The following is a 22606-nucleotide window of genomic DNA, read 5'->3' on the forward strand; positions in this document are numbered from 1 at the left end:
TCATTTCTGAAATGATTTTGTCTTTTCCTTCAATTTCTTTTCTTGGTTCTGTCATTTCTTATTTCATGTGCTTTCATGGTCTGGCAGTCTCTTCTCCAAGTTCCTTTACGTCTGTTTTGTGAACTCACTGCTTAACTAAGTTACAGAACTAAAACCGAAAGCTGCCGTTTTCCTCTACATCATAGTGACATTTTCCTGGTGTGTTTTCTCCTTCCATTGAGAAATTGTGATTTTCTTTTCCTTGTATCATGGAAGCAATAAATTTTTTCTTAAAATTTGAATACACAGGATCTTTCTGGATCAACTATTTTTTTTTTTTTTTTTGAGACAGAGTCTCACTCTGTTGCCCAGGCTAGAGTGAGTGCCGTGGCGTTAGCCTAGCTCACAGCAACCTCAAACTCCTGAGCTCGAGCGATCCTCCTGTCTCAGCCTCCCGAGTAGCTGGGACTACAGGCATGCACCACCATGCCCGGCTAATTTTTTCTATATATATTTTTAGCTGTCCATATAATTTCTTTCTATTTTTAGTAGAGATGGGGTCTCGCTCTTGCTCAGGCTGGTCTCGAACTCCTGAGCTCAAACGATCCGCCCACCTCGGCCTCCCAGAGTGCTAGGATTACAGGCGTGAGCCACCGCGCCCGGCCTGGATCAACTATTAACAGGGAAAATCCCTAGAAGAGGAAAAAGGTTCAAGTAGCTTTCCCAGTTTTTGTTTGCTTGTTTGTTTGTAATCACAAGGGTATCCTCTTCTTGCTAAGTGATGAACAAGTTTAATATCTGGTAACCTTTGGTGACAGATCTCCTTTGACTCTCAAATCTTTTCTTGTGTCAAGAGAGTGCCCATCGCTGCTGCTCCCTCCTTCCATGCGCTGCCAGCCAGTGCCGCAGGGTGCCCCTGCTGCCTGCAAGCTGCCCCCCTTCTGCAGAAGCAGGGCCTTTTCCAAAGGTCCGTAACCTCTGTTCCTGGGAGCTCTCCACGCCTTCTTCCTCGGCCTCTCCCTGCACTACCTGCCCACTTTGCGCTCAGATGTGCTCACGAAGTTCCCACTGAGCTTGCGGCCCACTCCTCCTGCCTCTCCTGGATCCTTCGGCTCTCCTCACCTGCTACACTACTGTGGATGCTGTTTCTTTTTCACCTAACATTATTTGTGTGTTTTCTCTGTCTCATAGTTTTGCTGAAGGAGTAAGTTGTGGGCGCTTCATTTATTTTTCTTCCAATATTGTATGGTTTTAGGGAAGGTATGGGTCTAAGCAGACTCAGTACTTCTACCTGAACTCCAAAGCTCTAAGTATTACTTTAAATCATTGAAACCAAATACCTCCGTGACAGCTCTACCAGTGATTCCAAAAATTGGCAACAGATGGGGATTTTTTTAAAAAATAGAGACAGGGTCTCACTCTGTCCCCTAGGCAGGAGTACAGTGGCACAATCACAGCTCACTGTAAACTTGAACTCCTGGCCCCAAGCAGTTCTCCCACTTCAGACCCCACAGTAGCTAGGACTACAGATGAGCACCACCATGCCTGGCTATTTGTTTTTATTTTTCATAGAGACTGGGTTTCACTACATTGCCCAGGCTGGTCTCAAATTCCTGGCCTAAAGCCATCCATCCTCCCGCCTCAGCCTCCCAAAGTGTTGGGATTACAGGTGTGAGCCACCATGCCTGGTTCAGATAGGGATTTTTAAGAAATACTGATTTCTGGACTCTATCTCCAGAGTTCCTAATATAATCATTCTGGGCTAGAGGCTGCGAATCTTAGTTTATTCTAAATCTCTCTAGATGATTCTGATGCATAGCCAGTTTTGTGCCTAACCCCCAGGAGATTAAAGACCCTTACAACAAGAGGAAATGCTGCAAGTAAAAGACTTTTGGGAGAAACCTGTGCTACTAACAGCTATGTTATTTTCCTTTTTAAATATTCTTTGTATTTTACTTCAGGATAACCACAATTATCTAATTTTCTAGTTAGAATAAATTTCTTTGGTCCTATGAATGAACTAGCTCTATGGCTTTCTGGGTTTATAAGTTATATGTTTGTAAGTTTGAGATATTTAATGTCACTAAGTAAATGTTATATGCATAATGGGCAAATTATAAATGTAAATACAAATACAACATTATAAGACCCATAATGGTGGTTTGGTTCATGGTGGCTTTTAACACATATACTTGTGTCTATATGCTGTTTATTAATTAAACTATAAAAATTTAGCAAGAAATAGCTCTAAATTAAATTGTCATTAGGGCTTTAACCAGACTTCAGAGTGATCCCTGAGAAAAAGATCTGTCTTTCATGGCCTTTATACTCCCCAGATAGCTATTATGATGTCATGGCTATCTGGTAAAATAGTAAGAATGTAAAAATTAGTTAAGGCAAGTTAATTTTGATATTATGTTTTTTTTTTTTGTTTTTTTTTTTTTGTTGAGACAGAGTCTCACTTTGTTGCCCAGGCTAGAGTGAGTGCCGTGGCGTCAGCTTAGCTCACAGCAACCTCAGACTCCTCGGCTTAAGCGATCCTACTGCCTCAGCCTCCCAAGTAGCTGGGACTACAGGCATGCGCCACTATGCCCGGCTAATTTTTTTTTATATAGATTTTTAGTTGTCCATATAATGTCTTTCTATTTTTTAGTAGAGACGGGGTCTCGCTCAGGCTGGTCTCGAACTCCTGACCTTGAGCGATCCACCCGCCTCGGCCTCCCAGAGTGCTAGGATTACAGGCGTGAGCCACCGCGCCCGGCCTGATATTATGTTTTTTGATGTGAAGTGTGTTATCAGTTAATTGCTACCATTTGTTTGTTCTTATTATACATTTTCTTTTTTCTTTTTTTTTGAGACAGAGTCTCACTCTGTTGCCCAGGCTAGAGTGCCGTGGCATCAGCCTAGCTCACAGCAACCTCAAACTCCTGGGCTCAAACAATCCTTCTGCCTCAGCCTCCCAAGAAGCTGGAACTACCAGCATGCTCCACCGTGCCCGGCTAACTTTTTTCTATATATTTTTAGTTGTGCAGCTAATTTCTTTCTATTTTTAGCAGAGAGGGGGTCTCGCTCTTGCTCAGGCTAGTCTCAAACTCCTGAGCTCAAACGATCCTCCCTCCTCGGCCTCCCAGAGTGCTAGGAGTACAGGCGTCAGCCACCAAGCCTGGCCTCTTATTACACATTTTCACAGACAGCTATATATTAGGTTAAATAAATAATGTTATAAAAATGACATACTACATATTAAAGCTCAATATTTAGGCAAAAAGCATTTCTTTAGAAATAAAATTCCAAAGCAACTCATCATTGAAGACATAGATTGAGATTTCATTTAAAGGGCATAAAATTTTACCATTTTAAAGGAAAGAAAATTTTAAAGCCATAATCCAAGAATAAAACACATCAGTTACTTATATCTGTATTCTTACCTGTCCAGCCAGTGTAGGCAGAGCAATCATGTGGATCTGCTGTCTTCAGCCCTTCTTCCATCTGCTGCAGAAGATCTTTGATTTTGGTCTGGATCCGCCTTGTGAAATTATGAATGATCTGAGAACCAAAAGAGATAATTTAAATTGCAAAATAGGCCAATTTGTAGTAAACACTCTAACAGTCTAAGTTGTATGAACATAACAGAAAGAAGTTATTTTACCTGGCCCATCTCAATGCTTCACTGGCTGAAATCTACTTTTTAAAAAATTGTTATTATTACTTTTTTTTGTAGAGTTGGGGTCTCGCTATGTTGTCCAAGCTGATCTTGAACTCCTAAGCTCAAGAGATCCTCCCGCATCAGCTTCTCAAAGTGTAGGGATTACAGGTGTTAGCCACCATGTCCAGCCTACCTTGGCTTTTATAAGGTTTATTTTTTTAATGAGATAATGCCCTATATGGATTGTAACTCCTAAGTAGGATTACAAAAAACAATTTGCAGAAACCAAAGAAGAAAGCCATAAAAAAAGATGGATATGACTACAAAAACATTTTAACTTCTATAAGATAAAGAACATAAGATGGTTTAAAAGCCACTGACAAAGGGGAAATATTTCCAATATAAGATATCATAAATCAATAGAGAACATAATACAGAAATAGATCCCAAATTTTTAACGCATGTCATACAGAAGAAATATAAAACGATAAGCATATGCAAAAAATGTTCAACCATTTAGTGATTAATGAAATGCAAACAAAAACAAGTACCATGGTTTTTCTATTAGATTAACAAAGAATAAAACGTTTAAAAAGTATTAAGTCCCAAGGCTTCCACGAGCAAAGGAAACAGGTATTATTATTATTGCTGGTAATCCCCAGAGAAATACGCAATAACCTTAGCTGCTCTAGAGGGTGCAATACATATCCAACACCTTCCACAATCCACTTGTAGTTAGTAATGTAGAAACCTTGAAACCACAGGGGCACATCTCCTACCCCTAGTCCTTTCCCTTACAGTTGGTATATGTATTATATAACTATGTGAGAAATAAATCCTACAACATAATGCTGTAACTTTTGCTTAAGAAAACAATTACCTTGTTTTGTAAGCAAATTAAGAGGTAAAAAGGCAGACAGAAAAAAACAATTTCTGCATATACCCAGATATCTACCATTTTCAATGCTCTTCTCCTCATTCTTTTCTTAGAATATTAGTTTCCATCAGGTATCATCTCCCTTGGCATTTCTTGTGGTGCTGGTCCACTTTAACAAACCCTCTTAGGTGATGGTGTTTTTTAATCTGGAAACACCTTTACATTGCCTTCATCCTTTAAGAATATTTTCACTGAATAAAGAATTCTCGATGGTGGTTTTCTTCAGGACGTTCACATGTTTCATTCTCCTCTGGTCTCCACATCAGCCATTTATCAGACTCCCTGTATATAATGTGCTGTTTATCCTGCTCCTTTCAAGATTTGTTCTTTATCTTTGCCTGGATTTGGGCTTCTTTGTGTTTATTCCTCTTGGTGTTTGTTGGGCATGTCATATCTGTAAATTTGTATCTTTCATTGCATTTTTAAAATTCTCAACTATTATTTCTTCAAATATTTTTTCTATCCCATTCTCCCTCTGCTTTCCTTCTGCGATTCCAACTATACATATGCTATACGGTTTGAGATAATCCAACAGGGCCCTGAAGCCCTGTGTTTTTCTCTTCAATCTTTTTTCTCCTCTATTTTTCACATTGCATAATTTCTATTGATCTACTTTCAAGTTCACTCATTTTCTTTCTTCAGTCTTCTCCATTTACCTACTAAGACCATACAGTGACTTATTAGTTTCAGACGCTATATTTATTATTTCTAAAATATCTATAAGATTCTTTTTTTATGGTTTCTATTTCCCTGCTAGGATTTCCTCATTTTTCATTCATTGAAAGTATATTTTGTTTAACTTCATGGAGGATAGTAAAACCAGTCACTTTAAAACCCATGTCTGCTAGTTTCATTATCTGGTTCATTTCAGGATTAGGCCCAGTTAATTTTCTTTTCTCTTGAAAATGTGTTTCTTATGAAGGAGAGTAGAATATGCCATCCCAAAATATGCCTTTTTGAAATAAGAATTATTTTGAGCTGAAGGCTCCAGAGAAGCAGAAGCAAGAAAAGCTTTCTGCCTTCCTCCATTTGCCTAAAAGCAGGATATACGTTTATAAAGGCATCTGTCCTCCCCTCTCAACCAGTGAAGACAACTTTACAAGGTATCAGCTGGGAAAGGCACCAGAGAAAGCTGTATAACGAACTCCATTGATTTGCCTTCCCATCATGTGTCCCTACCAGAAACTCAAAGTCCTTTTCCTATGTCTTGTCACTTCTCTAAAAACTTACTATTCTTTGTTGAAGATGCAATGTAAGTCAAATTTCTAAGCCCCCTTGAGATTTACCCATTCCCTACGTATCTCCAATATATTTATGAAATACACATGTTAATAAACTTGTTTGTTTTTCTCTTGTTAATTTGCCTTTTGTTAGAGGGGTCTGTCCCAGTAAGAACACCAAAAGGTAGACAGAAAATTATTTTTCTTTCCTAAATCATTTTCTTGGTTCTTCGTGTATCAGATAATTTTGTATTGCACCTGGAATGCTAATTTGCAGACTGTTATCTTGCGTGTACAGAATTGCAAACTCTGTTGTCTTGGGCAGCAGCTTCGGTCTCACTCCACATCTTTTGTCTTTAATTGAGCTTCTTTGAGTCTGTTCCAGGAATACATCTTTCAAAATTTGGTTAGGAACACATTTAGACAAAATTTGGGGATTCCCTTCTTTGGCTCATCCCTCTTCCCCATTGTCTTTAGCAGCCATGGTTATCCATAGTTTTCTGGTTTTCCTGAAAACAGGTTTTTCCCATAGGCACCCCCTGCCACCACTGTGTGCTCCACATAATTGGTACTTAGCTCCACGATTAAGACCTGAAGACAGGAACTTACTCCACACCACAGGGCTCCTCTCCTCCAGTCATACCTGATAACCATATTCCATAGAACTTGGACATAACACAAAACTATTTACAACCATATACTATAGAATTTGGACAAAATACAAAAAAAGCAGACTCTGGTCTGCTTACTATCCAGTGCCTTTGAGTAGTTGCTTTTCATATTATATTGAAGCTTTATACCCGTTTTATACAGGGAATCCTCCAGTAGGGAATAGCCCATCATTACTGGAAGTGTAAGTTCCTTAAAATTGTTTAAGTTAAAAAAAAATTCCAGTTTATTCTCCTTTTTGTGTACCCAATGTACATAAAATATCAGTAAACCCCATCCCTGCCCACATTTTTAAGCCATCGTAAGTAATAGCTGAGCACTCAGAGATGGGTATATTCATTTTAAGACCAACTCAAGAGGATTTAAATGTAGATATTTACAACTGCATATCTACATTAGATTGCATTCTAATCACCAGTATTTGTAAAATTGTAAAACTTTGGAAAATCTACTTTTTTCATATACAGTACAAAACACAGCTTGTAAACATGCTCATGTGAACCCACACTTTGTCTAAACTCTAGAGTTGAGGCAGAGAGGTACAGAATATGTGCATATGTTCTAGGAAATGACAAATTAGGAAATGAATTATTTCCTTTATTCTTGTGAGGTACATGGAAAAAATATGGATAAAGAAGAATAATTCAATTTCCAGAAAGTTTTTCAACAACATAACTGGAGTAATTCGTATGCTTAAATATCACCCAGTGTGTGTCGGCCTGTCTCTGTATCTTTCTCTCTTCCTCCCTCCTCCATCTCCCTTCCCCCTCCTCACTCTCCCCTGCCAAAATAAAAAGCTTTCTCATCCAAACTCTAAGATTTATTACCAGGGAAAACACTGTGAGGAAGAGAAATAAATCTTGCCATAAACATGCATTCTATATCATTTGGAATAATAGGTACAGTGATGCCTTACAAGGAGTTTTACAACTTGTGATTAATATTTGCTCTAATATATTTTTGCTTTATAACACACTTGGGCATCCTGGTTTGGGAAAATTGCCTACCATGTAGGGAAAGAACATTTTCTTTCTGGTTGCAATGCAATTACTAAAAATCAATCCCAGAGTCAGAGATAAAACCTGCAAAGTTCTTTCACTGCTCCTGCTGTTTCTGTGCCGTGTGGTATGTGTTTGTATTCATATGGTGTGATTGAGTGAAGGCTGTAAGTCCTGAAAATCTATCGGTAAAATGTAAATATGAATCAAGAAAAAAATTTTACAGTAAGCAGTGCATGTGAAGCCCAGGAACTTTAGAATCAGACAGCCTGATTATCATGTGACCACGAGTAAGCCTCAGTGTTCTTACCTAAGGAATAAAATCACTGGGTGATGTGAAGATTAATTGAAATATCATGTAAAGCACTTAGTGCCAGGCACATAATAAGTGCTTATTAGTTACCTTTGTAATAATACCATGATTAAATGAGATGAGCCAGTTAAAATTTCTCCTGGCATGGTAATCTCCATCAAATCCAAGTAGAATTATAGTATAATAAATTTTCTTTGTTGAAGAGATTTTGGTTCCAGTATAAACAAATTAGAAGTCCCTTTTATGAGAAGTAGTTAGACAAACTAAGAGATGGCATATTAATAAACTAAACTCAAGGGCTCAAAACACACATAAATATACTTCAAGAGATGATGAGGACCCCATGGAGATAGTAGGACATAGTGGTCAAATTATATTTAATTATGGAACGCTCTCAGGGAGAATTTAGGTTTCGTTTTGATTAAACGATTGCTGTACAGTTTTAACTAAAATACATGGAAGACAGGAGCATTTTCTGAAAAGTTCAGTTTGTTATATTCAATTTTATTCAAGCAAAATTTGTTCAAAACCTACTCTGGCCCTAGAAGACTGCTAGCTGCCCTTATGGGGTACATTCCTCACCCAGACCCTCCCAAAGTATATCACAGAGTCTTCGTCTACATTAGCTTAGAATATCATCTAGGAGACCAAGATGCTAACATGTGCACATAACATTTTAAATAGAGATTTATTTTTTTTTATTTCAGCATATTATGGGGGTACAAAAGTTTAGGTTATGTATATTGCCCTTGCCCTCCCCCCAAATCAGAGCTTCAAGCATGTCCATCCCCTAGACGGTGTGCATCGCACTCATTATGTATGTATACACCCATCCCCTCCCCCGCCAACATCTGCCCTACACCCGATTAATGTTATTCCTAAATGTGTTCTTAGGTGATGATCAGTGACACCAATTTGATGGTGAGTACATGTGGTGCTTATTTTTCCATTCTTGGGATACTTCACTTAGTAGAATGGGTTCCAGCTCTATCTGGGAAAATACAAGAGGTGCTATGTCACCATTATTTCTTATGGCTGAGTAGTACTCCATGGTATACATATATCACATTTTATTAATCCACTCATGTATCGATGGGTACTTGGGTTGTTTCCACATCTTTGCGACTGTGACTTGTGCTGCTAAAAACATTCGAGTGCAGATGTCTTTTTTATAGAATGTCTTTTGTTCTTTTGGGTAGATGCCCAATAATGGGATTGCTGGATCAAATGGAAGGTCTACTTGTATCTGTTTAAGGTATCTCCATATTGCTTTCCACAGAGGTTGCACTGGTTTGCAGTCCCACCAGCAGTGTATGAGTGTTCCTGTCTCTCAGCATCCAAGCCAACATTTATTGTTATGGGACTTTTTGATAAAGGCCATTCTCACTGGAGTTAAGTGATATCTCATTGTGGTTTTGATTTGCATTTCCCTGATGATTAGAGATGCTGAGCATTTTTTCATATGTTTCTTGGCCATTCTTCTGTCTTCTTTTGAAAAACTTCTATTCATGTCCTTTGCCCACTTTTTGATAGGGTTGTTTGATTTTTTTCTTGTTGATTTTCCTGAGTTCTAAATAGATTCTAGTTATCAGTCCTTTATCAGATGTGTAGCCTGCGAAAATTTTTTCCCATTCTGTAGGCTGGCTGTTTGCTCTCGTGACAGTTTCTCTGGCTGTGCAGAAGCTTTTTAATTTAGTCAGGTCTCATTTATTTTTGTTGTTGCTGTGATTGCCTTTAGGGTCTTCTTCATAAATTCTTTGTCTAGGCCAATGTCTGTAAGAGTTTTTCCCACATTTTCTTCTAGAATTCTAATAGTTTCACACCTTAAGTTTAAGTCTGTTATCCATTGTGATTTGATTTTTGTGAGAAATCAAAGGTGCAGATCCTGCTTCAGTCTTCTACATGTGGCTATCCAGTTTTCCCAGCACCATTTATTGAATAAGGATTCTTTTCTCCAGTGTATGCTTTTGTCTGCTTTGTCAAAGATTAGATAGCTATATGAGGATGGTTTTATATCTGGATTCTCAGTTCTGTTCCACTGGTCTGTGTCCCTGTTCTCGTGCCAATACCAAGCTGATTTAATAACCACAGCCTTGTAGTATAAAGTCTGGTAAATTAATATGTCTCATTTTGTTCTTGTTGCCTAAAATTGCTTTTGCTAGATGGGGTCTTCTCTGGTTCCATACAAAGCGTAAATTGTTTTTTCTGTATCTGTGAAAAATGATGTTGGTAATTTAATAGGGATTGCCTTGAATCTGTTGATCACTTTGGGTAGTATAGACATTTTAACAATGTTGATTCTTCCGATCCACGAGCATGGTATGGTTTTCCACCTGTTTATGTGCCCTGCAATTCCCTTCCTCAATGTTTCATAGTTCTCCCTGTAGAGGTCTTTTACCTCCTTAGTTAAATATATTCCTAGGTACTTTGTTTTCTTTGTTGCTATTGTGAAGAGTATTGAGTCTTTGATTTGGTTCTCAGTTTGACTGTTATTGGCATATACTAATGCTTCTGATTTGTGTGTATTGATTTTGTATCCTGAGACTTTACTGAATTCATTTATCAGTTCCAGGAGGCTCTTGGTTAAATCCTTGGGGTTTTCTAGATATAATATCATATCATCAGCAAAGAGTAAGAGTTTGATCTCTTCTGTCCCCATCTGTACGCCCTTAATTCTGCTCTCTTGCCTGATTGCTCTCGCAAGGACTCCCAGCACTATGTTGAATAGCAGTGGGCAATCTTGTCTGGTTCCAGTCCTAAGTGGGAATGCTTTCAATTTTTCCCCATTCAGTATGATGTTGGCTGTGGGTTTGTCATATATGGGTTGTATCATTTTTAGGTAGGCCCAGTCTATGCATATTTTATTAAGCGTTCTTATAAAAGGGTATTGAATTTTGTCAAATGCTTTTTCTGCATCTATTGAGAGGATCATATGGTCTTTGTTTTTGCTTCTATTTATGTGGTATATTACATTTATAGATTTGCGTATGTTGAACCATCCCTGCATCTCTGGGATGAAGCCCACTTGGTTGTGATGGATTATTTTCTTGATAAGCACCTGGATTCGATCTGCTGGGATTTTATTGAGAATTTTTACATCTATATTCATGAGGGATATTGGTTTGTAGTTTTCTTTTTTTGTTGCGTCCTTTCCTGGTTTTGGTATCAGAGTTATGTTGGCTTCATAAAATGTGTTGGGGAGGATTCCGTCTTTCTCAATGTTGAGATTTAAAAAAAAATGAAACTATACTATTAATAAGCAAAAATGCCTCTAGTAAAATAAAAATGCTTTTTTTAATTTTCAATACATTTATTCATTCATTCAGCAAACATTTACTGAGTATGTACTATTTTCTTAGTTCGGTATCAAACAGTGTAGATATTTAAAAATAAAAATAACTCAAGCATATTCAAGAAAAAATTCTTGTTCAAGGAGAAAAGTGAAGAGAAACAAAAATAAATCATAGTAAGCCCTTTAGTAATCACCAATTAAATGTTCAGAGCTTTTGTCTGAGGTTTCAAGCCCAGAGAAGTGAATCTGAAGACCCATGGCATGGTTCACGTCAATTTTTAATTGTGCTGAGGCCAGAACGTGAACAGTGTGTGCTGGGAGAGTGTGGGTAGAACTCCCCACCTCCACACTCCTCGGGGTGGAGTGTGGCTGTTCCTCATCATCCTGCCACCCTCAGCAGGAGTCCTGCCCCCTCTCAGAGATGAGGGGAGTGAGTAAAGTATGTGGTACAGGATTTAGAAATCTGGAAATTGTTGACAATCTGAGGACCTACCCATATGAACACTGCATATCCAACCATATTTTCCTCAGAAGGAAAAGGAGACAAGAATAAGCATCTCCCTAAGAAGGAAAAAGTGAAGGTTATGTGTTTTTTCCTGTATTCCAATGAAAATATAAAATTTAAAGAAATTTTTCAATATATTTTATACTATAATAAGGAGAGAGATACATAATAATGTCAATAGCTGTCATTAACTGAACTCTTACTATTTAGGTTGGTGCAAAAGTATATTGCAGTTTTAGCATTGTTGAAATTTGCCCTTTGATATTGGAATTCATTCTTAAATGTGGTTGTTAGATATCATCTTAATGTGCATTTCTTGCTTTATGTTTTTTTGCTAAGGACTTATTACTTGCTGCTTATTTTATGTTTATTTTAGACTACGGAAATGATGTTAGACAAAAAGCAAATGCTAGTGATTTTCTTATTCAAGTTCAAAACAGGTCATAAAGCAACTCACAACCATCCACAACACATTTGGCCCAGGAACTGCTAATGAACGTACAGTGCGGTGGTGGTTCAAGAAGTTTTGCAAAGGAGACAAGAGCCTTGAAGATGAGGAGTGCAGTGGCAGCCAACAGAAGTTGACAATGACCAATCGAGAGCAATCAGCAAAGCTGATCCTCTTACAACTACACGAGAAGTTGCCGAAGAACTCAAGGTCGACCATTCTACAGTGGGTGGACACTTGAAGCAACTTGGAAAGGTGAAAAAGCTTGGTAAGTCGGTGCCTCATGAGCTGACCAAAAATCAAAAACATCGTCATTTTGAAGTGTCATCTTCTCTTATTGTATGCAACAAACCATTTCTTGATCAGACTGTGACATGCAACGAAAAGTGGATTTTATACAATGACCAGCTCAGTGGTTGGACCCAGAAGAAGCTCCAAAGCACTTCCCAAAGCAAACTTGCACCAAAAAAAGGTCATGGTCACCGTTTGGTGGTCTGCTGCCAGTCTGATCCACTACAGCTTTCTGAATCCGGATGAAACCATCACATCTGAGAAGTCTGCTCAGCAAATGGATGAGATGAGATGCACCGAAAACTGCAATGCCTGCAGCCAGCATTGGTCAACAGAAAGGGCCCAATTCTTCTACAAGACAACGCCCAACCGCACGTCATACAACCAAAGCTTCAAAAGTTGAATGAATTGTGCTACGACGTTTTGCCTCCTCCACCATATTCACCTGACCTCTTGCCAACCAACTACCACTTCTTCAAGCATCTCGATAACTTTTTGCAGGAAAACTGCTTCCACAACCAGCAGGATGCAGAAAATGCTTTCCGAGAGTTCGTCGAATCCCAAAGCGTGGATTTTTACAATACAGGAATAAACAAATTTATTTCTCATTGGCAAAGGTGTTGATTGTAATGGTTCCTATTTTGATCAATTAAGATGTGTTTAGCCTAGTTGTAATGATTTAAACTTCATGGTGTGAAACCACAATTACTTTTGCACCAACCTAATACTTAGCTATGTATCTGTATTACTAATTATATTGGGCACTGTTCTGAATATTCTAACTGTATTAACGCAATTAGCCATTGTAACAACCCAGTGAGGAAGAGGTGGTTATATTACAACTATATTATTACAAGCTTTTAACAAATATGCTATGTTATATTAAGAACTTCAATTAGCTTTTTCATTTAACCATTTATAACAAGTTGATGTGGTAAGAAAATAAAGGTTCAATGTGGTTAAATGACTTGCCCAAAGTTTATAGCCAATAAGTGGCAGAAAAGTAGGAGTCAAACATAGGTCTATCAAAATCCTTAACTGCTCTACACTATAGTTTATTTCCAAAAGGCGGGCAATGCTAACTTACCATATTTCATTAGTTTCCTCTCCATAATCTCGCCATTACCCTTCTATGTCAGTATCTTTCCACATCAGGAACTGAAAATTGGCTGGAGGTGAAGTTCATATTAAAAGAAAATTCAACAAAGCTATATAGAGAGCCATATTCCTCAAATTTATGAATTCCCTGGCCTGGGAATTTTGTTAAAATACAGACTGTGGTTCCTTAGGTCTGGAGTGGGATCTGCATTTCTAACAAGCTCTCAGGAAATGCTGAGGCTTTTAGTCCACAAACCTCACTTTGAGGAGAAAAGTTCAGAGTATATCCCCCACCCTCCACTCAACACACACATTACTTTAGTTCATTTTGAATGAAGAAAAAAAAAATTGTAATTCTCTGGACAGTTGAGAAGTAGTGATTTCCTTATGTTTCCATAATATATTATGATGTTAAACAAATTTTGAAGCAAAAGAACACCCACTTTTAAAGAAAAGTATGGAAAATTAAATAATGAATTATAAAATAAAACATTTCCAATAGCTAAAGATTATTTCAAATTACAGACAGCAAGTAAGAGTTTTCCTGATTCATTTTTCTGTGGAAAAGGTTTTAAAATCCTTCAGATGGATCAGAAACTATAAAACTAGAAGAGAACATGGGAAAAGCTCCTAGACGTTGACTATGGCTATGATTTTTTGGATATCACACCAAAAGCTCAGGCCACAAAAGCAAAAATAAATAAATAGGACTATCAAACTAAAAAAGCTTCTGTCCAGCAAAGGAAACAATCAGCAAAATGAAATGTCAGCCTACAGGTTGGGAAAAAATATTTGCCAACCATATATCTGAGAAGGGATTAATATCCAAAATTTATAAAGAACTCATACATCTCAACAGTGAGAAAACAAATAACCCAATTAAAGAATGGGCAAAAGACCTGAATAGACATTTCTTCAAAGAAGACATAAAAATAACCAACAGGTGTACGAAAAGGTGCTTGGCATCATTAATCAGGGAAATGCAAATCAAAACCATGATGGGGTATCACTTTACACCCATTAGCATAGCTATTATCAAAAAGTCAAAGAAACAGACGTTGGCAAGGGTATGAAGGAAAGGGAACTCTTGTACACTGTTGGTGGGAAGAGGGGTAAAGAGAGGAAATGGGGAGACACAGGGCAGAGGATACAAAGTAGCAAATATGCAGGATGAACAAGTCTAGAGAGCTAAGGTGCAACATGAGGACTACAGGTAATAAAACTGTTTTGTATCTGGGATTCATGCTAAATGAATAGATCTTAGCGGCTCTTGCCACAAAAACAAAAACATGGGTAATTACGTGAGATTACTGGTATGTGAATTTGCCTCACCATAGAAACCCATATACTACCTTTATTATCCCATAATACCATGTTGCATACCTTAAATATCCACAATAAAATTTATTTTAAAATAAAGCTACCTTTTTAGCCTCATGACCCCCAGTGTCGTTCACGCCCCCTCTCTCCAGTCACACTTCACTCCCTGACATTCCCTGAATGTACTGTCTCTTACGTCCTTGCTCATGCAGTCCTCCACCTTCGCCTGGAAAATCCCCACTTAACCTTTCAAGAACCACATAAATATCATCTTAACCTGAAAAGCCTTCCCTGATACTAATGGGCAGAATTAATCTCTCTTCTTTCTTCTCTTACACTGAGAGATCTTTATATATTCTCACTGTAACACTCATTGCGTGATTCTGGAGGGGTCCATTTCCACCAGGTTCCACTGGTGCATCAGCAATTTCTCTGCCGGCCAGTGAGTGGCTATGGCCATGCCTTCTCAGACAAGTTCAAGATCTCAGACCTGGCTGCAGGGCCCTACATTTCAGGTTATTTATGCTCCCGTGTTATCCCTCCACTTGATTACGCTTGATTACACTTACGGTCTCGCTTCTAATGAACGGAATATGGCAGGAGTGATGGTACATCACTTCTGAGATTACATTGTGCAGTAACTGCTGCTCCTGGCACACTTTTTCTCTTTGATCACCCACTCTGGGGAAGCCAGCCACTAGGTCATGATGCAGCCCTATGGAGGGGCCTGTGTGGTGAGAAACTGAAGCCTCCAACCCACAGCTATTGAGGCGGTAACCACCATGCGAATCGGCTTGCAAGGTTTTCCTGTCCCAGTTGAGCCTTAAAATGATGTCAGCGCTAGCTGAGAGCTTGACAACAGTTTCCGGAGAGATAGTGAGCCAAAACTACAACTGGATTCCTGACCCTCGGACACCGTGTGAGATAAGAAGTGCTTATAAAGTTGCTAAATTGGGGGTAATTTATCACACAGCAACAGAAAACTAGTAACAGGGACCTTCTCGTTGAGTGCCCTCTCAGCCCTAGAGGTTTGGCTGCTCCTTGCTCTGCTGTTCCTGTATTCTTCACAGTTCTCTTTACTTCTCATGCTATTAGTGAGTAAAGATTACATAATCTACCAACCCCGTAACAGTTTATTACTAAAACTTCTTTAAATCACTTACCTGATCTCATTTTAGGTTAGCTGCACATATGTGTGAGATACATGTGTAATCTCATTACATCAGTCTTCTTATGGTTAATATTAATAACAGCTCTTTATATTAAACTTCCCCTATCAAATTGTGTGGTTTCCAGCTGACTGACAGATAAAGCTGATGCTACTGGTCAGAGACCACTCTCTGAGAACCTCTGGCTCAGAGTAATCATGACTTGGCTCCTAGAGCTGTGTCCAATCCTCCTGAAGTCCACAGCCAATACAAAATCAAATAAAAGGGAGGAAATAGCTGTTAGAAAAGTAAGAGTGTCTGTTTTCCATAATTTAAAAAACTGCTACTATATTGTTTTGCTGCTTTTCATACATTTGGACAAATATTGTAAAAAGTGTTACAAGTGCCTATTTATGGAAATACGATTCAGAGAAGCAGACCCGAGTGGTTTTAGAACTGGAGGTGAATTTTATTGATTGATTGATTATACCAAATATATACACAGTTAACCTAAAATAAGATCAGGTAAATGGGCTGGGCATGGTGGCTCAAGCCTGTAATCCTAGCACTCTGGAAGGCCAAGGAGGGAGGATCGTTTGAGCTCAGGAGTTCGAGACCAGTCTGAGCAAGAGCGAGATCCCATCTCTACAAAAAAAAAAAAAAAAAACCCCACAAAGAAATTAGCCAGACAACTAAAAAAAATATATATATAAAAAATTAGCCAGGCAGGGTGGCAGATGCCTTGTAGTCCCAGCTACTTGGGAGGCTGAGGCAGTAGGATTGCTTGAGCCCAGGAGTTTGAGGTTGCTGTAAGCTAGGCTGATACCATGGCAGTCTAGCCCGGGCCACAGAGTGAGATTCTGTCTCAAAAAAAAAAAAAAGATCTTAGTAAGAAACTGTTATAGTGTTGGTATATTTATGTAATCTTTACCTACCGCAGCATTCATCATCAGAAGAAAACCATTCAACACTTAACTTAGAAATTCACCAGTTACCCTCTGCATGAGTTTCTTAGTGGTGTCACAAACTGGGTGGCTTAAAACCACAGAAATTTATTGTCTCACAGTTCTGGAGGCTCCAAGTCCAAAATCAAAGTGTCAGCAGGGCCAAGCTTGCCTGAAACCTATAGGGGAGAATCCCTCCTCGCCTCTCCTAGCTTTTGGTGCTGGAAGGCAACCAAGTCTCAGACTCCATCATTGCATGGCTAGCTTCTTTCTCCAGGTGTGTCTCTGTTGCTCTTCTTTTCTTATAAAGGACACCAGTCATACTGGATTAAGGGCCAGTATGGCCTCACCTTAACTAATTACATCTGCCACAACCTTATTTCCAAGTAAGGTTCCAGTGGGTTAGGACTTCAACATATCTTTGAGGGGGAGGGGAGGAAAGGGGAGACACAATTCAACTCATAACACCTTCATTTTCATGTAATTTCACATCTATCAAATGCATAGCTTCATATCTTTATCTTAATTGAATTCTCAACATATTTTAAGAAATAAAACATATTTTAACAATTATAATTTTAATTGCATAGAGATATCACAAGCCCTATTAGTTATTTGTGGTTTAATTTTCTTTTAAACATAAGTCAGTTTAGTATCTAGTGCAGAACAAAATCACACTTATCCAGATGTAAAGGGTAAAAAGAAAAACATGCCATTTCAGAAGTTTGAGTTGAATCAGAGTTTATCTCCTTTGAGGTTGAAAATGAAACTCACTTGCTCCCCACATTGCTTTGTTGTTCTCATGGAGAATGTTACCAACATCAAACACCTGTCAAGAGTTCATGTCACTCATCTTTCACTAAACATTGCAATAACCTACTTACTCCAAAGAGTATTGAAATAACAACCTGTAATAAGTATTAATGATGGATTTTTTAATGCTTGTCAGGGATTGTTATAAAAAAATGAACACTAAGTCACAAATATAACAGGTATATGTATGTGAAAATAGAAGAAATCTAGAGAAAAACCAATATTGATATATGAATCCTAAACCACATGACTGAAATTGTTCACGGTAAGAAAGAGGCTAACATTTATCGAGGCCCTACTTAAGCTACCAAATCAAGCAGTTTGCTAGGCAATTTATATACTTCACCTAATTCAATCACTAACATCCTGTGAGTTAAGAATTGTTATCTACAGTTGTTGAACACATACAAGAAAAGTGATGTTTACAGAAGTCGTTTGCCTTCAGACCAATGGCCCTTTCAAAATTACCTTTTTAGTTTTGGCCAACTTATCCCTTCACAAGTACGAAATACATGAGAAGCAAGAGAAAGGAGGCGAAGTGGACCTTGGAACATTAGTGGAAAAACACAGCCTGGTAAATACATGGTTTTACCAAGTATGACCACAGTTGTGCGCTCACATCTTTTATTTACACTTTTTTCCTCCCAAGTTAAGGTTTGTTCAGATACCCCATGAAGGGTGGCAGAATATACCACTCCAAAATATGCCACTTTGGCATCAGGATTATTTTGAGCTAAAAGCACTCGAAAAACAGCAGAAAGGTGCTCTAAACCTATTTTCTTCCTAAAAGGAGATAAAACTTTCATGTAAAAGATGGCCTCCCTATACCAGGAGGGAAGAAACCCTTATCACCGGAGACGGGTGGTCAAAGCCAAGGGATTTCTGCACAAACTGACCTTGTTAAAATAATTCTAATCTTCCGTTAGCCTCCCCAAATACTTTAGTTACTTTTCCACAATTGCCACTCTTGGTTCGGTGTAGTATAAAAGCATGTAGTTTTGCCACTTCTTCGTGTCATCTCCTTATGAAGTCTCCCACGTCACAAAACGTATTAAATAAATGTGTATGCTTTTCTCCTGTTACTTTGTTTTATATCAATGTAATTCTCCGGCGCAGCTCATGACCCTAAGGGTAAAGTTTCGCCTCCCCTACACGCGTTTCCAATTTCTAGGCACACATGCAATAACCGCTCCGACCCTACTGTTAACGGACAATGTTTTTCTGCCGTCGTTCCTATCCCGTACAGTCCAAGGGCAGGGGCCCGGGGGTAGCCCGAGAAAATGTGTGGAAAAGCGACGTCGGCGCGAGCTCTGCAGTTCTGGGGCTGGGGTGTGCACGCAGCCCCCGCCGGCACAGAAACCCGCGCGGCGGTCACTTGCAAGCGCCAGGAAGTAAAGCGCTCCATCAGAGTATGACACGGACCAGGAGGGATCGGAGGCGCCTCTCCGCGGGAATGCAGCTCCCACGACGGAAGCCCATGCCCTGCAAGCCCACCCGTCGGTAAGGGCCGCCCGGCGCCGGCGACAGGCTGCAGGCCCGCAGGTCCCCCACACCGCGGCCGGAAAGAGGCTGCGCGCGCCGATGACGTCAGGCCGCCGGGCGGGTGGACGCTACCATTGCCCGCGCTCCCCGCCCGGCCCGGCCGCCGCCTCACCTTTCCGTCGCTGTGAAAGAGGAGGCCAGACTCGTCCGTGGTGGGCGGGGGGCGAGCACAGCCCGTCTCCTCGGTCGCTCCGACGGCGAGCACCGCGGAGGCGGCCTCGTAGTCCGGGAAGGGGTTGGCGAACGCCCGCTCCTCCATCTCTGCCTCCCCTCCCAGGTGCAGCTTCAGCCTCTTCGACATGGTCTCGCCCATCTCCCCCGCGCGGGTCTCCAGCGCGGGGCCGCGGGACGGCGCGCGCGCGGGGACAAACCTCCTGCCGCGGCGCTGCGGCTCCAGCAACGCGCTGGGAGCCCGGGCTCGCGCCGGCCGGCGCTGCGAGCAGCCCCTACGAAGGCCGGGGCCGCGGGTGGGGAGGGCGAGCGGGGCCTCGGCGCGGGCGGCAGCGTCTCGGCTGGGCCTGCCTGGCAGCGGGCGGCTCGCGCATCGGGCTGCAGCCGGGCGCTGCACGTGGTGGCCGGGCCGGCTCGGGGGCGCCGCCCGCGCCTTCCCCTAGCTCTGCCGCGGGGCAGGGACCGCGGCGGCGCGCACGGCGGGCCGGGGCCCCGGTGTCGCCGCGCCCGCTCCCAGCTGCGGACCAGCACGCGGAGACTTCGCGGGAGGTGGCGAGGCGCGTTCCGCCGTCTCGGTCACTCGGCCTGTGCGGGCCGCGGCGGCGAGCGCGTCCCGAGGCTCTGCTCCATCCTCGTCCGCGTCTCCACCGGCCTGCGGTGCGCCGAATCTCGGCCCGGCGCGCCGGCCCAAAGGAATAGCAGCAGCTCTTTGTTTGGTATTAAGAAAAAAACACCGCAAGGATAGTCTCCGGGGGACGAGGGGGAGGGAGACAGTCCCTCCTATCCATCGCTGTCGGGAGGGGGTGTCTTGGAGGAGGAGCCACAGGCCGGTTTTTTTTTGTTGTGGTGGTTTTTGTTTTTTGTTTTTTTGGTAATGTTTTATTTTCAGTCCGTTTGTTTTGAATAAATGTACATCTCTGGTAACAGATACTATGAAAGCACATGCAATCATCCACATATTTTATTGACCAGAGAGATTTCTCAAACATTAATGTAATTGGCCAGGAGCATAATGCGTACCATAAAGGCCACAAGCAAATAGATCTTCGCATTTATATAATCATGATATTTGCTTCACAGTCTTCATTGGTTCTCTTTATTCTTGTTATTTATGTAGAACCAAATAGATGTAATGATTTCTCCTCCTTCAGGAAAATGTCTTATTTCAATTTTCTTCCATCTAACAGACATTGAGCACCAGATGGTACTAGGTGATGAGGAAGCCAGGTTAAAAAGATAGTTTCCGCCCTTGTGGGGATTCTGAGGTAGTGGATGAGAAAGACAAGGATTAGGGTGTAGCTGATGGGGACACTTTCTGGAACCAAGGGGGTGCCCATTAATACAGTGTAAAAGGTGGCAGTAAAGTTCAGTCACCCCTGCCTCTGTGGCCTCAGAGTGGGGTGATGTGGAGAGGATCTGGCTCCCCACTGCCACCCTGTTCTAGAGTGTTCCCCTATCCCATAAGGCTGGACATGTGAAACACACCCTACTGAGCACATGACTGTGGGAAATTACTGTGTAGGAGGAAGTAGTTTTAAAGGGGCACTCAGCATAACCACCCTCAATGTTCAAGGAAACAGAACTGGTAGAACAGGTTACTATATAGTAGCATCCTCTGCGGAAGCCACTTTTCTGCTGCCTTCCCTTGACTGGGAGTCCATCTTTCTCCCACCCTCAGTGAAGGACATGTCCTCAGTGCTCCCAAATTTTCATACCTACGCTGTGAAGGAAACCTAGTGTACAAACTACTGATGCCAGCATGACTTAGGAGCCATCCCTCTGCCACTTTAGGGACTTGACTAGATAAAATAACCCACAGCAGATGTTCCCCAAAGCCTGCAAAGTTATTGAGACTGCAGCAACACAGGCAGGTACAGCGGAAATGTCTATGCTGGCTTTGTTCAGCTACCCCTGGTGAACTCAGATCTCTCCTTCCTTGGCGTAAGGTGAAGGTAGTGCCATTCTTTGTGCAGTCTGTGGGTGGATAACTGTGGACAGCTGTTGGCAAGTGTATAAGTTTGTCCTAAGGAAAACCAAAATTTTGAAAAGCTACGACGTCTAAACCCATTTTAAGGAACTGGCATGTTTTCCTAAACGCTGTCCATTCTGCAGTTTCCTTGCCCTCAGTGGAGATTTCACTTACACTATTTGACAGAAAAGTGGCAGTTTCCCTTTCTTCCTCCTCTTGTCTCCTGGAGGCTTTAATGCAGACAGCATGGGGATCCATTCTGCAGCCATTTCAAGCCCAGGGCCATCTTCCTCTGGTGGCCACTCTTGAGGGGTGCAAAGACTTGGTCTGTGCCTTGAAATTACAACTTTTTATTTACCTTAGGACAAACCAAGTTCTTAGACTGGGCACCCTTCCTCACTCTTCTGTGTAAGGGAGGGGGCAAGACAAGGTGCAATATATCCCCATTCAAAGCAAACCCCCAGCAGTGGTGAAGACACTTGGCAGCTGCCTCTCCTTTCCCTCAGAGGAAAACAGAGTCAAAGGACACGAACTGGGGCGAGGGAGCATCCGTGCTCCACTCAGGTTGGCAGGGAGTGAGACTTCCTCCTGGGGGAGACGGGTGTTCCTGGGAGTGAGTAGGGGAGTGCACGCTGGCAGGGGAGGCAGGGGTACTTGTGAAGGCCTGAGTTGTTTTGTTTTTGATGTACTAACCAAAGCATTTTGGACTTTAGCTGAGTTTGGGTTCTGTTAGCATTCCCGGGAAGAAATGATGTAATTGGAGAGCCTCTTTTGCTGCTCTAGTCCCTGTGGCGACTCTCAGCGCCCATCCTCTGTGAGCCCAGGGCCACAGCTCTCATGGGACTTCTGAGTGGGGCTGCTAAAGTTGCTCTTACCAGAGCAGGGTGTGGTTATCCGTGAAAATCTGAGTCAAAATAAGCAATTTCTTACTCTTCCATTTTCTCTTTCTACGTGGGATCAAAATCTAGCATGGCTGTCCCAAGTATCTACCTTGATTTCTAGATCTCTGTAGGAATCAGTGGAAGGATTTAACTTGTTCTAAACTAATAGATAGGAAGGCAAGAATGAACCCAGAAGTCGGACTACAGGAAAGGTTACAAAGGAGAAAGGGCATCTCTGCAGATGCATCACACGAGGCCAGGCCTAGTTCCAGGCCCCACACTCCCACGGGCAGAGCGCGGCACGTCAGGTCAGCGCCTAAGGGGGAGTGAGCACCTGAGCTCAGAACAGTCTCTGACATGCGTTCGCCAGACCTCGTGTGGGAGACCCACACAGTCGTCTGCGCGCTGGCCTGTCTGGGCAT

At 41.4% G+C, this 22606-nt stretch overlaps 1 protein-coding gene across 1 annotated transcript in view; it reads right to left on the bottom strand.

Moving 5' to 3' along the window:
* Nucleotides 1-19721, bottom strand: part of LANCL2 (LanC like glutathione S-transferase 2) — a 50370-nt gene extending 30649 nt beyond the window's left edge. Inside the window, exons 1-2 of the mRNA XM_069461924.1 lie at nt 19276-19721; nt 3408-3525 (exon numbers count right to left, since the gene is read on the bottom strand). Of these exons, the coding sequence (XP_069318025.1) occupies nt 3408-3525; nt 19276-19476 (319 nt within the window). The 5' untranslated portion in view covers nt 19477-19721. The remainder of the gene's footprint in view (nt 1-3407; nt 3526-19275) is intronic.
* Between the last annotated feature and the right edge of the window lie 2885 nt (nt 19722-22606).

This window comes from Eulemur rufifrons, chromosome 29, assembly GCF_041146395.1.
Source record: "Eulemur rufifrons isolate Redbay chromosome 29, OSU_ERuf_1, whole genome shotgun sequence".
NCBI lineage: Eukaryota > Metazoa > Chordata > Mammalia > Primates > Lemuridae > Eulemur > Eulemur rufifrons.